The sequence below is a fragment of the Triturus cristatus genome, chromosome 6 (genome assembly GCF_964204655.1).
Source record: "Triturus cristatus chromosome 6, aTriCri1.1, whole genome shotgun sequence".
NCBI classification, from domain to species: domain Eukaryota; kingdom Metazoa; phylum Chordata; class Amphibia; order Caudata; family Salamandridae; genus Triturus; species Triturus cristatus.
Genome location: NC_140589.1, coordinates 678,953,172 through 678,966,815, shown reverse-complemented (window position 1 = coordinate 678,966,815; position 13,644 = coordinate 678,953,172). Strand labels below are relative to the sequence as shown.

Sequence of the window (13,644 nt, the reverse complement as noted above, 5' to 3'; positions counted from 1 at the left end):
ATCTAGAAGGTCAAAAATATCCAACTTATGCTTGGGCAGTGACCGACAATTCACGTTCCAAAATGTAAAAACTTTAATAACAGCATTTATTCCTAACAGCAAAGCAGTCCTTCTTAAAAACGGGGAAGAGGAGCTAATCTGAATTTCGTCGCTTATATCTTTAGGGAATGTCGTGCAAGATGAGAAATTGCAACAAGGACAACAGAAAACATTGTTAAAATCAGAGCTAATGGTACAATTCAAGCCTGTGCAAGGGCGATATTGCAATAATTGTTCAGATGAGTACCTCAAAGGAGCAGTCATATCAGAAAGGAATTGACCAGGGTTCATGGCCTCAGGTACCGGAAGAGCGCGTACGGGCGCAGATGGGCTTGACTTTGGCGCGCCATTGGCGCGCCCGCTGCGCACGTCCGCTGTGTGACCGCTTGCTGCTCATTAAATAGAAAATGAGGCAGTGCGCCGTGCAAAAGCTACTGCGCTGACCAGGGAAAGCGCGTGGCACCTTCAAAATGGCTGCCTCTCGAAAAAACCACATAAGAACGCTCAGGAGTTTTAAAAGTGAATGTGCAAAATAGCAATGTTCAAGTAAAAAACAGCATCAATTTCAGAAAGTGAGACAGTACAATTAATGTGCAAATTCCTCAATTTTAAACTAGAAACACGCTAAGAATATCACAGTAGAACCTGTCAGGCGCTGCGCGACCGCTTACTGCTCCTTAAATAGAAAATGAGGCAGTGCGGCATGCAAAAGCTAGTGCGCTGACCAGGGAAAGCGCGTGGCACCTTCAAAATGGCAGCCGCTCGAAAAAATCACATAAGGACGCTCAGGAGATTTAGAAGTAAATGTGCAAAATAGCAATGTTCAAGTAAAAAACAGCACAATTTCAGAAAGTGAGACAGTAGAATTAATGTGCAAATTCCTCAATTTTAAACTAAAAACACGCTAAGAATATCACAGCAGAACCTGTCAGATGATGACGTGTGTTACCCAGAAACCGGTCTCAAGATGCTTGTTTCTGGTTCAGGGAAAACCGGGCTTGGCAGTTCGGGCTGGACTGTTCCAATGAGGCACAGAGTCAAGACTGATTTGCATACAGCCAGGTCTGAACTGAGGTGGCGAATTGACCTAAAGAACGATGATGGATTCAACCCAGATCTGTGACTGGGTGTAAGTGTCTGAAAAGTTTCAGCGCTCCGTCCATCATCTCCTTGTGTTTGCTTTGTTCGCGCCATGTTGGCAGGGTATGCCCAGACGTGGGTCCCTTGCTCACTTTGCCACTGGGTTCAAGCTAGCCTGGCTGATGAAGGGTGTTACCCAGAAACCGATCTCAGGATGCTTGTTTCCGGTTCAGGGAAGACCTGGCTTGGCAGTTCGGGCTGGACTGTTCCCAGGATGCACAGGGTCAAGATTGATTTGCATACATCCGGGTCTGAACTGAGGTGGCGAAGTGAGCTAAAGAATGAAGATGGATTCAACCCAGATCTGTGACTGGGGATGAGTGTCTGAAAAGTTTCAGCGCTCCATCCATCATCTCCTTGTGTTTGCTTTGTTCGCCCTAAGTTGGCAGGGTATTCCCAGACGTGGGTCCCTTGCTCACTTTGCCACTGGATTCAAGCTAGCCTGGGTGATGAAGGATGTTACCCAGAAACCAGTCTCAGCAGGTGAGACACCATGATCACCTGACTGCAGTACCTCTAGACGCCACTGGAGGTCACTGTTTTGCAAAAGAGCTACTTGGTGTTTATAAGCACACAAATGCCCTTTTAAGTGCTACTGCTGGAGCTTTGCCTGCTGAGGATACCTGCCTTCTGGACCTGCCTTCCTGACTGCTGAGGACTACTGCCTGCTTGGGACCACTGCCTGCTGGGGACTCCTGCCTGCTGAAGCCACCCGCTGCCTGGAGCTGCCTGCCTGCTGAAATCTGCCTGACCTGCTGGAGCTGCCTGCCTTGCTGTGGATGCTTTGACTGCTGGAGCTGCCTACCTGCTGTGGACTCCCTTCCTGCCTGCTGTGGACTACCTGAAGGAGCTGCCTGCCAGCTGGGTATCCCTTGCCAGCCTGAAGGAGACCCCTGCCAGCCCCCGCTGGGACACCCACCCTGCTGGAGCTGCGGGTCTGCCTGTGTCCTCCGCCCACCTGAAGGGGACTCTGTCTACTGACCTGAGGATTACCTACCTGCCACCAGGTCCCTGAGGAATCCCTCTTCTTCTCCAGGGCACAGCACAGCAGAGCAGCAGGATGAGCAGGCCTCTGAATCCATGGTGCCACAACACCGTAAAGCTGCAGAGGAAGGTGGAGTCAGTCGGCTCCACACCGCACCTAAGCAGGAAGATATTCACTGAGCTGCTGGTAACCAAGATGGGGTTCACAGCAGCAGAAATCTGGTGCATCATGTCGGATGCACCCAAAGGCACCTACCTGCTTACGTTCATGTCTGAACAAATCTGCAGGAGGTATTGGCAGATGTGCTGGTCACGACGGGAGGAGAAACCTTTCTCTGACTTCCACCTGGAATGCCAGCTCATGCTGGAGGTTAAGAGAATGACCGTGACGTCTATAACGCACTCGTCAATATGCAAGACCTGACAACCTTCCTACGCCGCCACTGCACAGTGATGAAAGAACCCTCCCGCAACCTGGACAGCGACGGCATCTGGGATGGAAAATGGACAGTGATGGTGAAGCTGAAAGAGGACCCGTCGGCCCCAGATGGAATCCACCACCCCCCTTCCAGCTTCTCCCTAGGGCGCGACTCAGGATACCTGTACTACTCTGGGCAGGTCAAACTATGCAACAGGTGCAGCAAACCAGGCCACACCGTCAAGGACTGCACGGCACAAGTATGCAGGAACTGCAAACAAGAAGGCCACACGGCAAAGAGCTGCAAAGAGAAAACCCCATGCAACCTCTGTGGGGGTGTAGGTCACCTCTTTAAGGACTGCCCAAAAAGAGCCAAATCCTACGCCCAAGCCGCCAAACCTCCGTGGAGTGACCAACCGGAGGCGGCAGACGAGACCAGGCCTCCAGTCCCAGCCCCGCAGCAGGAGAGGGGGACTGGTAGAGGGAAGGGCCCTAAACAGGACAAGCCCAAGCCCAACCAGGACATCGCCAAGGTCCAGGAGCTACAGACACCTGCCGATACCCCACCTGCCCTCCCTGAGCCCGGTGAGCACAGTGAGTCAATGGAGACTCCCGCCTAAGATGCCACAGAGGACCAGGGGAAAGGGCCCTGGACAACACAGGAACGCAGGAAACGGAGGCACTCAACAGACTCCGAAGAAGCAAGCAAGAGACCCGCGAGCACCCACAACCCCTACTCCGGGCTCGAGAATCCAGAAGTGGAGGAGCAGCTCGTAGCAGACAGCCCAGATGAGCAGCTCGTATAAGACAGCCCGGATGAGTAACTCGAGCAAGTGTCAAAAGTGCTGAAGGAGATGAGGGCACTGGTAAACTCCATGGAAATGTCCCCACCCCCATCGCCAGCAAGAGTAGAAGAAGTGGAGACCTTCATCGAGGCCCAAGAGCAAGACCTGCCCGTCACCCTGGAGGAGGTAGACCCCAAGCCCAGCCAAGAGCGTGGAGCGGCCATCGTGCAACAGCAAGCAGCAGCTGCCGAGCAGGAAGGCCAAGCGTCGGAGTCCCAACAGGAGGCTGTCCCAGCCCTGGAAGTAGCCTTGTCAACTATATTTGTAACCGATTGCTTTGACTTGATAATTAGTCTTTAAGTATTAAGTTTACTCTTAAAAACTAATTAATGATGGCTATTTCATTATTTTCCATAAATGTCAGAAGTATTAGAGACAGGCGCAGATGTGCTAGTACTTTGAGTTTCCTTGCCAGTCAGGAGTGTGATGTGTACATGATTCAGGAATGCTCCATCCCCTTTGCAACATCATACACGCACCTATAACAGCAGTGGACCCTAGGGCCTTCCTTTTGGTCTGGAGGGAACAGCAGTAGGTCTGTAGAAGTGGCTACCTTAGTCAGAGGAAGACGTTTCACAATGGACTCAGTCACCGAACTGGAGGGCGGCAGGGCTCTTGTCGTCGACGGTTCGTGGGCAGGAGAGCCAGTTAGACTTATCAATGTGTACGCCCCTTCTGACGTAGGCGAGCGATGGGAGCTGTTTCAGCGCCTCAGGCCACAGTTGGTCACCTCAAGAACAATTTTGATGGGTGGGGACTTCAACTGTATTCTAGAAGCAGGTGGTAGATGCGGGGCCAGGGCGGGGGAAGGATGGATGGATTATGCTGCGAAACTACTGGTAGAGATGGTTGGTGAGGCCTCCCTGACAGATGTCATGGGGTCCATGGGGGCGAACGCCAGGAACTTCACCTGGAGTCGCCCTGATGGCTCTTTGCGCTCCAGGATAGACTTCATCTTTACCTCTCAATCAGTGAAACTAAAGCAACATTAAATGGTGACAGTACATTTCTCTAACCACAGAGCTATCCACTTCCAAGGGGAACTGATGGGCAAGTTCCTGACAGGTCCAGGCACTTGGAAACTGAATAGCTCTCTGCTGGAAAAAGAGGGGGTGAAGAAGGAGTTGAGGGAGACATACACCCAGTGGCAGGCCATGAAAGACACATTCGAGTCCACAGGGGAATGGTGGGAATGGGTCAAAGGCAGGCTCCAGGATTTCTTCAAGAGTGTGGGCATGCAGGCTGCAAGGGGGAGAAAGAGGGAGTTCAGTAGACTACAGCAAGTGCTGCAAGAACTGCACAACCTCCAACTCCGGGGATGGGACATCATGACTCATGAGCCCTCTGGAAGAAGTCAAGAAAGAGCTGAGCGAGCACTTTCATGACGAATCCAGGAGGATTATTTTCCGTTCCAAGGTGGAGAACTTGGAGAAGGGGGAGAAATGCAACTCCTTCTTCTTTAAGAAAATCCACTCTGCGCACACCCCTCTGGTTCAACTGCGCAATAAGGAGGGAATCCTCTGTGACATAAGGGAGGACATTAGGAAGGTAGTAACAGACTTCTATGGGGACCTCTACTCAGAGAAGAGGTCAGAGGGAGATAAAGCAGAAAAGTTTCTGTCTGGTATCCCAAAAACTGTTTCCCCAACAGTGAGAGAAACCCTTAATGCCCCCCTGACTTTGCACGAGCTGCACCTTGCAGTTAAATCCTTCAAGTCAGGAAAGACACCAGGTAGTGACAGTCTCCCTGTCGAGTTCTATGCCTCACTGTGGGACCTAGTGGGACCAGATCTCCTGCAGGTATATGAGGAGATGGAGAGGGAGGGAATCATGCCCCACATTCTGAGGGAAGGAATGATTGCTCTCTTGTATAAACATAAGGGGGAGAGATGTGACCTAAAGAACTGGCGCCCCATCTTTCTCCTGAATGTACACTACAAGATCCTTGCAAAGACACTAGTAAACAGACTGAAGGGCGTCATGGGAGAGTTAGTTCACCCAGACCAAACCTGCGGGATCCCGGGGCGCAGAGTCGCAGATAGCCTGGCACTGATAAGGGACATGATCCAGTACATCACGGACCGCAAGATCCGGGCTGCCCTGGTCTGTCTAGATCAGGAGAAGGCATTCGATCGCGTCTCCCATGAGTTCATGGAGAGGGTACTTCATGGTTTTGGGCTGGGGGAGCGCTTCTGCGGTTACGTTAAAGTAATGTATAAAGACATCTTCAGTTCAGTCATTGTAAATGGTTGTAAAACAGACCCCTTTCCTATCAGGTCTGGGGTAAGACAAGGCTGCCCGCTCTCGCCACCTCTGTTTGTTTTGGTTATACAGCAACTCTCTGAGTACATCAGGAAAAGCCCAAACATCAGAGGGATCCAGACACCCAGCGACGCGAAGAAGGAAGTCAAGTGTTCACTGTACATGGATGATGTCACCCTCCTCTGCGCGGATGCGGAATCAGTCCAATCCCTGCTGGAGGCGTGCACAGACTTCGGCAAGGCATCAGGGGTGAAAATCAACGTGGACAAGTCACAGGCCAAACTCTTCGGGCGATGGGACCTCTGCAACGAGCCTCTCACCTTACCCATCGAGGCAGGACTGATGAAGATCCTCGGCGTCTGGTTTGGAGGACCAGAGGCAGCAGCGAAGAGCTGGAACGAATGCTTGGCCAAGGTGAAGCAAAAACTGGACCTCTGGAGCCTGAGAAACCTGAGCATTGAAGGGAAGGCTCTGGTGCTCAGGAACAACGCACTGCAGTATGTGACACAGGCCTGGCCACTCCTGGCCAACGTAGCACGGGCCATCAACAGCATGATGTTCCACTTTGTCTGGCACTCCAAGATGGACAGGGTGAAACGGTCAGTCATGCACAAGGAGCACCGCAAGGCAGTCCCTGACATCTCAACGATCCTCAGGGCCTTCTTTGTGTGTGGCTGCATCCGAATAACTCTGTTACATGTGAACAAGGACCACTCTGCCTACAAGGTGTTCCGCTTTTTCCTCCTCCCGGTGTGGAGACGGCTGGGATGGGATAAGTGGGAGAATGCTGTGACTTTCAACTGGGACCTCCCATGGTACTACAGGAAGGTAGAAAAGTTTGTGGGTAAATTTGGGCTGAACTGTGTTAATCCTTGCCTTTGGAAGCCCAAGACAATCCGCAAACTGATCAGGACCAGGGACACCACTGAACCAATGAGCGACCTGCCACCAGCAACGGTAACGCATGTGTGGGGGAATGTATCCTCCCCAATTCTGACCAACAGACACAAGAACATAGAATGGATGACTGTGAAGGGGGGCCTGCCAGTGAGGTCCTTCATGCACCGCAGCGGCCTGTGCCCACACAGGAACTGCCCGAGGGGATGCCCCGCAGAGGAATCTGCACACCATCTCTTCTGGGCCTGCCCCTTTGCCCAGAGACTAAGGGCTGCCTTACGACAAGAACTGGTAGCCTTCATACCCTACGAGAACATTACGGACCAGTCCATGCTGCACGGGCTGTTTCCAGGGACACACACAGAGGAAGCTATCCAGGGGTGCTGGAGGCTCCTCTTCTGTATTAAGGACATTCTCCTGTTTGCCAGAACCCGCCTGGTGACCAATGGAGAGGTGGTAAACAGAGAAGGGTGCCGTAGGATGGTGCTCAGCCTGCTTAGAGACTATGCAGCCATGGACAAGAGGGAAAGTGAGGAAGAGGAAGAACTGTAACAAAACCCTCCTTTCCCATTGTACTCTTTAAAGTGGCAGCCCCATTAAAACCATAAACGCTATCTGCAAACATTTCTGAATCCCAGACTGAAAAGTTAAAGTGGACTGTCCTCCCTAAGGGGTGAGGTACCACTTCCTTACAAACTATGTATCGCAACTTTTAAGCACTTAATAAACGTTTTTGCCCCAAAACTAAAAAAAAAAAAAAAAAGGATGCTTGTTTCCGGTTTAGGGAAGATCTGCCTTGGCAGTTCGGGCTGGACTGTTCCCATGAGGCACAGGGTCAAGACTGATTTGCATACAGCTGGGTCTGAACTGAGGTGGCTAAGTGAGCTAAAGAATGATGATGGATTCAACCTAGATCTGTGACTGGGGGTGAGTGTCTGAAAAGTTTCAGCGCTCCATCCATCATCTCCTTGTGGTTGCTTTGCTCGCCCTAAGTTAGCAGGGTATGCCCAGATGTGGGTCCCTTGCTCACTTTGCCACTGGATTCAAGCCAGACAGGCTGATGAGGAGTGTTACCCAGAAACCAGTCTCAGGATGCTTGTTTCCGGTTCAGGGAAGACCTGCCCTGGCAGTTCGGGCTGGACTGTCCCCATGAGGCACAGGGTCAAGACTGATTTGCATACAGCGGGGTCTGAACTGAGGTGGTGAAAAAGTGAGCTAAAGAATGATGCTGGATTCAACCTAGATCTGTGACTGGGGGTGAGTGTCTGGAAAGTTTCAGCGCTCCATCCATCATCTCCTTGTGGTTGCTTTGCTCGCCCTAAGTTAGCAGGGTATGCACAGATGTGGGTCCATTGCTCACTTTGCCACTGGATTCAAGCCAGCCTGGCTGATGAAGGGTGTTACCTAGAAACTGGTCTCAGGATGCTTATTTCCGGTTCAGGGGCGACCTGGCTTGACAGTTCGAGCTGGACTGTTCCCACGAGGCACAGGGTCAAGACTGATTTGCATACAGCTGGGTCTGAACTGAGGTGGCGAAGTGAGCTAAAGAATGATGATGGATTCAACCCAGATCTTTGACTGGGGTGAGTGTCTGAAAAGTTTCAGCACTCCATCCACCATCTCCTAGTGTTTGCTTTGTTCGCCCTAAGTTGGCAGGGTATGCCCAGACGTGGGTCCCTTGCTCACTTTGCCACTGGACTCAAGCTAGCCTGGCTGATGAAGGGTGTTTATTCATTTATTTAAAGTTTTGTATAGCGCAAATATGACCCAGGTGGGTATCAGAGCACTTTACATACGGTTTAGGTAGACAAAGGAAAATAGCTAGGGGAGAGAAATCAGGGAAACAGTGGGACAATATACAGCAGGTGCAAGAGGAAATTGAGGCGGACATAGGAAGCAGGTTGGGTGAGATCAACAAGTAGGGCAATATACATCAAGAGCAAACAAGACAGTATACAGTAACTTAGGGGCAATAGGAGCACAGCATCTAGATCAACGCATTGTTCATTAGTAGGGTTTTGACTTCCCTTTTGAAGGCAAGTGTAGAGGGAATCTGTCTTGTTTCCACTGGAAGGGAGTTCCAGATTCACGGGGCGATGCCAGAGAATGTACGATTGTATGTTTTAAGCGTATTAAATTTCTTGGGCTTGAGCAGCAGTGTGCCGGTGCTCCCTGTGGACTTGGAACCACCCGAGAGTTCCAGCTTGTTTGTCAGGTAGAGTGGGGTGTTGAAGTATAGTGCTCTATGGGTCATACAAGCAATCTTTAATTGTATCCTTGCTTCAAAGGGAAGCCAATTAACCGATTTCAGGTCCGGCGAAATGTGGTTGGTCTTCTTGGAACCCGTGATGGGTTTAGTAGCAGCATTTCGAGATGCTCTGATAGGTGCTAAACTGAGTTTTGGCAGACCGCAAAGAGTTGCACTGCCGTATTCTACTCTGGAGATGACAAGTGCTTGCACCACCAATTTAAAGTCATCTTGGGGAAGGAAGGGTTTGAGTTTACTTAGGATGCTAAGTTGGAAGTTCGCTCCTTTGGTCGATGATCGGATGTGGTCTTGCTTGTTTAGGTTTTTGTTTAGCACAACTCCCAGTGATTTAGTGGAGTCCACGATGTGAGGTGTGCAGTTAAGGGCGGTGAGGTTACAGATACATTTCATTACAGTGCGGGTTTGCCTAGCGGGTGCAATGAGGAGGATTTCCGTCTTGAGGGCGCTTAATTTGAGATGGTTGGAGGATAGCCAGTTGAGGGTTTTGAGAGGGTTCCGTTGAGAGATTTGATGTCATCGGGTGAGGAGATTTTCATGTAGAGTTGGGTGTCATCCGCATACATGTGATATTGGATGTTGGAGGCATTAAGAATTACAGTCAGTGGTTCCAGAAAAAGGTTGGAGAGTGTGGGGGAGAGTGAGGATCCTTGGGGAACACCAGGTGTGCAGGGACTCGGGTTGGAGAGAGACTGGATAGATTTGACTCTTTGTGTTCTGTTGCTGAGGAAAGAGGAAAACCATTTAAGGACCGTGCCTGAGAGCCCCATCCTGCGTTCCAAGAGGAAGAGTAGATTGTCATGCTTGACAATGTCAAATGCCGATGAGAGATCGAGCAGAATTAAAAGGCAGGCTTCATTTTGGTTGAGCAAAGTGAGAGCGTCGTCCACAATGTGAGTGATGGCCGTTTCAATCCTGTGTCCAGTGCGGAAGCCCGATTGCAATAGGTTGAGAAGCTGGAATTGCTCAATGTGTTTGTGTAGTTGTTCATGAACACATTTCTCCAGAAGTTTTGCCTGGGTGGGTATATGTGTGATTGGGCAGTAGTTGTTCAAGTCAACTGGGTCAGTCAAGGGTTTTTGACAATAGGGAGTACTAGGCCCGCCTTCAAGCAGTCCGGGATCTCACCTTGAAGAAGAGAGGCATTGATGATCTTAGACCAGAGTGGTGCTAGTGAGCCTATCATTTCTTTAAAAAAGTTGGGGGGAGGGGGGTTATTGAAGTGATTTGAGGGTTTAAGGGTCGAGAGAATATTGAGGATGGTAATGTCATTGAGGGGAGTGAATTGACTCCATGAACCATTGTTTTTGAGTGAGAGACCAAGTGGCAAGAGCAGGGGTACGGAAACTGAGGAGTCAGGAGAGGGCGAGAGAGTGAGTGCAGGACACCTTAGATCTGATTCGATTTTTTTCGTCTTTTCGAGGCAGAATTCAGCAACCGCATCGCGGTTTGGCTGCGGGCGAGCGGGTTGCTGAGATTGGGTAGAGGTGTTGTTGGATTGTGATTTAATGAGCTCAAAAAGTTGTTTTGGGCGATTTTTGGCTTTGTCAAGCTGGTATTGGAGGAAGTTTGGCTTTCGCCGTTCTAATGCTTTTGTTGTATCTACATCTTTTGAATCTTGGAGTTTTTATAAGATCCATGGAGGGAGTGGATCTCCCAGAAACCGGTCTCAGGATGCTTGTTTCCGGTTCAGGGAAGACCTGGCTTGGCAGTTCGGGCTGGACTGTTCCCATGTAGCACAGGGTCAAGACTGATTTGCATACAGCCGGGTCTGAACTGAGGTGGCGAAGTGAGCTAAAGAATGATGATGGATTCAACCCCGATCTGTGACTGGGGGTAAGTGTCTGAAAAGTTTCAGCGCTCCACCCATCATCTCCTTGTGTTTGCTAACTTTTTAAAAGTGTGATTTAGGAACTGTGACAAAAAAATCAGACTTTACCATTAAAGCATATTTTAATTAAAATTCTTTAGACACCAAACTCGACCTGTTTACGTACTCCCAATTGAAACTTACAGCTTATTAAATGTAATAAGGTAACTCCACCGTTAATTGGAAAGGTACGTCTTGCAGTGGTGAAAAATTTGTTTTTCAGTAACAAGACATATAAAACCTTAAGTTCATGACAGATGTATTATTGGGGCTTGTCAATATGTTTATCTGGCAAGGTTAAACTTGCAGTTTAAAACTGCACACACATCCTGCTATGGCAGACCTGAGACATGTTCAAAGGACTGCTTAAGCGGGTGGCACAATCAGTGCTGCAGGCCAGCTACCAGCATTTACTTTACCGGCCCTGGGCACATGTGGTACCACTAGTAAATTAAATGTACCATATTGTACGGAGAGTGCACAAGCACTTTAGCACTGGATAGCAGTAGTAACATGCTCAGAGTCCTAAAAATCAACTAAAAAGGGTTCAGAAAATGGAAGGATGAAAGCAACAATTTGGGGATGATCTTGCTGATAGGTCCAAGCCCAACATAACTCCCCTCCAGTCAAAAGCCTGGATAGAATAATCAATACCTTAATGGGCTTCCCTGCTTCGGTGATAGAACCCCGATATGCAGATGCACTTGTCAGTTCCATGCCTCTCTGAACTCAGTTGGATCCCTCTGTCTACACGTTCCTGAGTCAATAGATTGACCCATGGGGAACCCATCTCCTCCTATGTGGATGCAATCTGTGCAGCTCCTAACCTTAACTTGCTCACAGATGCATTCCACTATGCAGGCAGAACCCCCATGGCCAACAAAGTGATGTGACCCACTCCACCCCATGGATCAGACTTTCCAACCCAAGGAAAGGTCTGCTCAAAATGACAGCAACGAACAGAAGCTGGTGACAGCTGTCAGTGTCAAGAGCCAGGCCATCAAGGGTTCACTGATCTCTGAGGTTTCTCAGAGAGTGGAGCAACAGTCCCAGGTGTTAAGTACCCTTCGTCTGCTCTCCTTCCGACCACCGGGGGTGGTAGCCTAAGACTGGCCACTCAACCCAGGGTTTGTACCCTGAGGCTGAACAGGTGTCTGGTGAGCCTGGAATTCCAGGAGGGTACCACCAGCTCCCTCAAGGATGGCACACTCTGTCTGTGTGATGCAAGGATGGACTTGGTGAAGATTGTCTGCCCTCTGTGTCTATGACAGTGCAGGGATCACCCGTGGTCAGAAGTGGCCTCACAATGGTCAGTCTTGGGGTACTCTGTTCTTAGAGCTGCCAACCCCTGATCTACTGGTCCTCCCACTCCACTCTAGATTGTGGGCAGTCCCTTTCACCCGGGCCTCTGTACCTTCCCTTTGAGAGTGGCACTCCCAGAACCCTGAACTAGCAGGGCGCCCTGGGCGGCGGCCCGCCCAGTTTTCCTGACAGAGGGTGTAGCTCAATCTCCAGAATGCAGTTTATGGGCATCTGGGGACTAGCTATGTCCCTTCTCAGGGTCACCTCTCCACCTCACTCCCGGGATACCAGGGCCCTGGGGTGGAAATGTCCTGCCCCTGTAATTGAATTACCCTGCACACCTGGCCAGTGTATTGCTCTGGGGTAAGCCAGCCTTTCCACCACGATGGACTGGCTAGCCCTGGTGTCCTCTCAGAGCATTGATAGGGACCTATCCTCTTCAACCAGGTGGAAGTGACGACTCCTACTCTCAGGGATCAGAAGCTCACCCTCTGAGTCTACCTCCCAGCAGAACTTAACAACCTGCTAATCAGCCTAAATCTAGTACAGCATACATTCTTACCCACTCATGTTAAAGGCCACACGCTAGACCAGGTAAGGTCCATTAACCTATCTTTGGCCAACATCAGTCTCCCCGTGTGCATGGTCTGATCACCACTTAATTACATTTCAATACTCAGTCTAATCCCTTCAAAACCTCGCCCTTGTCCTGAACTCCTTTGAAGAAATTGGTCCCAAGTAGATCTCGGCTCCTTCTGTGAATCACTAACCACCACCCCACCCATCCCATATGACAGTATAGCCTACCATGTGGAAGAAATCACCAACAGGCTAACAGCAGTCAGTAACATACAAGCGCCCCTCTGAAAATCCAAACAGGCTAGGTGTCATGACGCATCCGAATGGTTCTCTGAAGATTTAAAAAAATGCTAAAATTGCACTCCACCATGCAGAACGAAAACAGTGAATCACTTACTCGGCATATAATGAGGAAGTCTACTCTTCACACCTCAAATAACAAAAAAAAATAACTAGACAAGCCAGACTACCTTCTTCTCCAACAGAATTATAGACTCTGTGAATAAGTTCAAGGATATCTTTAGTATAGTTTCTGAATTGTCCAATCCTGACTGGGTGACCACCCCTATTCAACCGACACAGAACCTATGCGATACTCTTAACTCTTCTTACATTGACAAGATTCAGGGATTAACTTAGATCTTGACGGAGGGAAACACTCAATCACAAATGTGACGGGGATCCCCTCTGCTGTATTACGATCCCATTATATCCTATGGCTATCGTAATACTTCAGATGGGTTATCCGTCATGATTGTGATGGAATATTCCATCTGCAGAATTCTAAATAGGGCCCTAAGACAATAAAGAATAGAATTCTTGCTAGTTCCCCTTCCAAGGTGATACTTACCGAAGATGGTAACCCAGTCAAACTATACGAATATCCTGCCATCAGCAAAGAGGGCCTCATGGACCTGCTGTTAAAACTTTTAGGGGATCCCAGTCATCCAAGAGTCTTAAAAATGGTCTTCTCACATTACCCTGGCTTAGCCATTGCCCTTCTCAACCAATCCCTCAGCCAAGGCATTCTACCTAACACCTT

At 49.7% G+C, this 13,644-nt stretch overlaps 1 protein-coding gene and 1 pseudogene across 1 annotated transcript; both read left to right on the top strand.

The window, feature by feature from the left end:
* The first annotated feature begins 2,239 nt into the window (after window positions 1-2,239).
* LOC146817726 (uncharacterized) lies at window positions 2,240-3,726 on the top strand (annotated as a pseudogene).
* A 2,124-nt stretch (window positions 3,727-5,850) lies between these two features.
* Window positions 5,851-7,137, top strand: LOC146817725 (uncharacterized). Its single transcript, XM_085609228.1, has one exon. It carries the CDS (start codon window positions 5,851-5,853, stop codon window positions 7,135-7,137), a length of 1,287 nt encoding a protein of 428 aa, XP_085465354.1.
* Window positions 7,138-13,644: the final 6,507 nt, after the last annotated feature.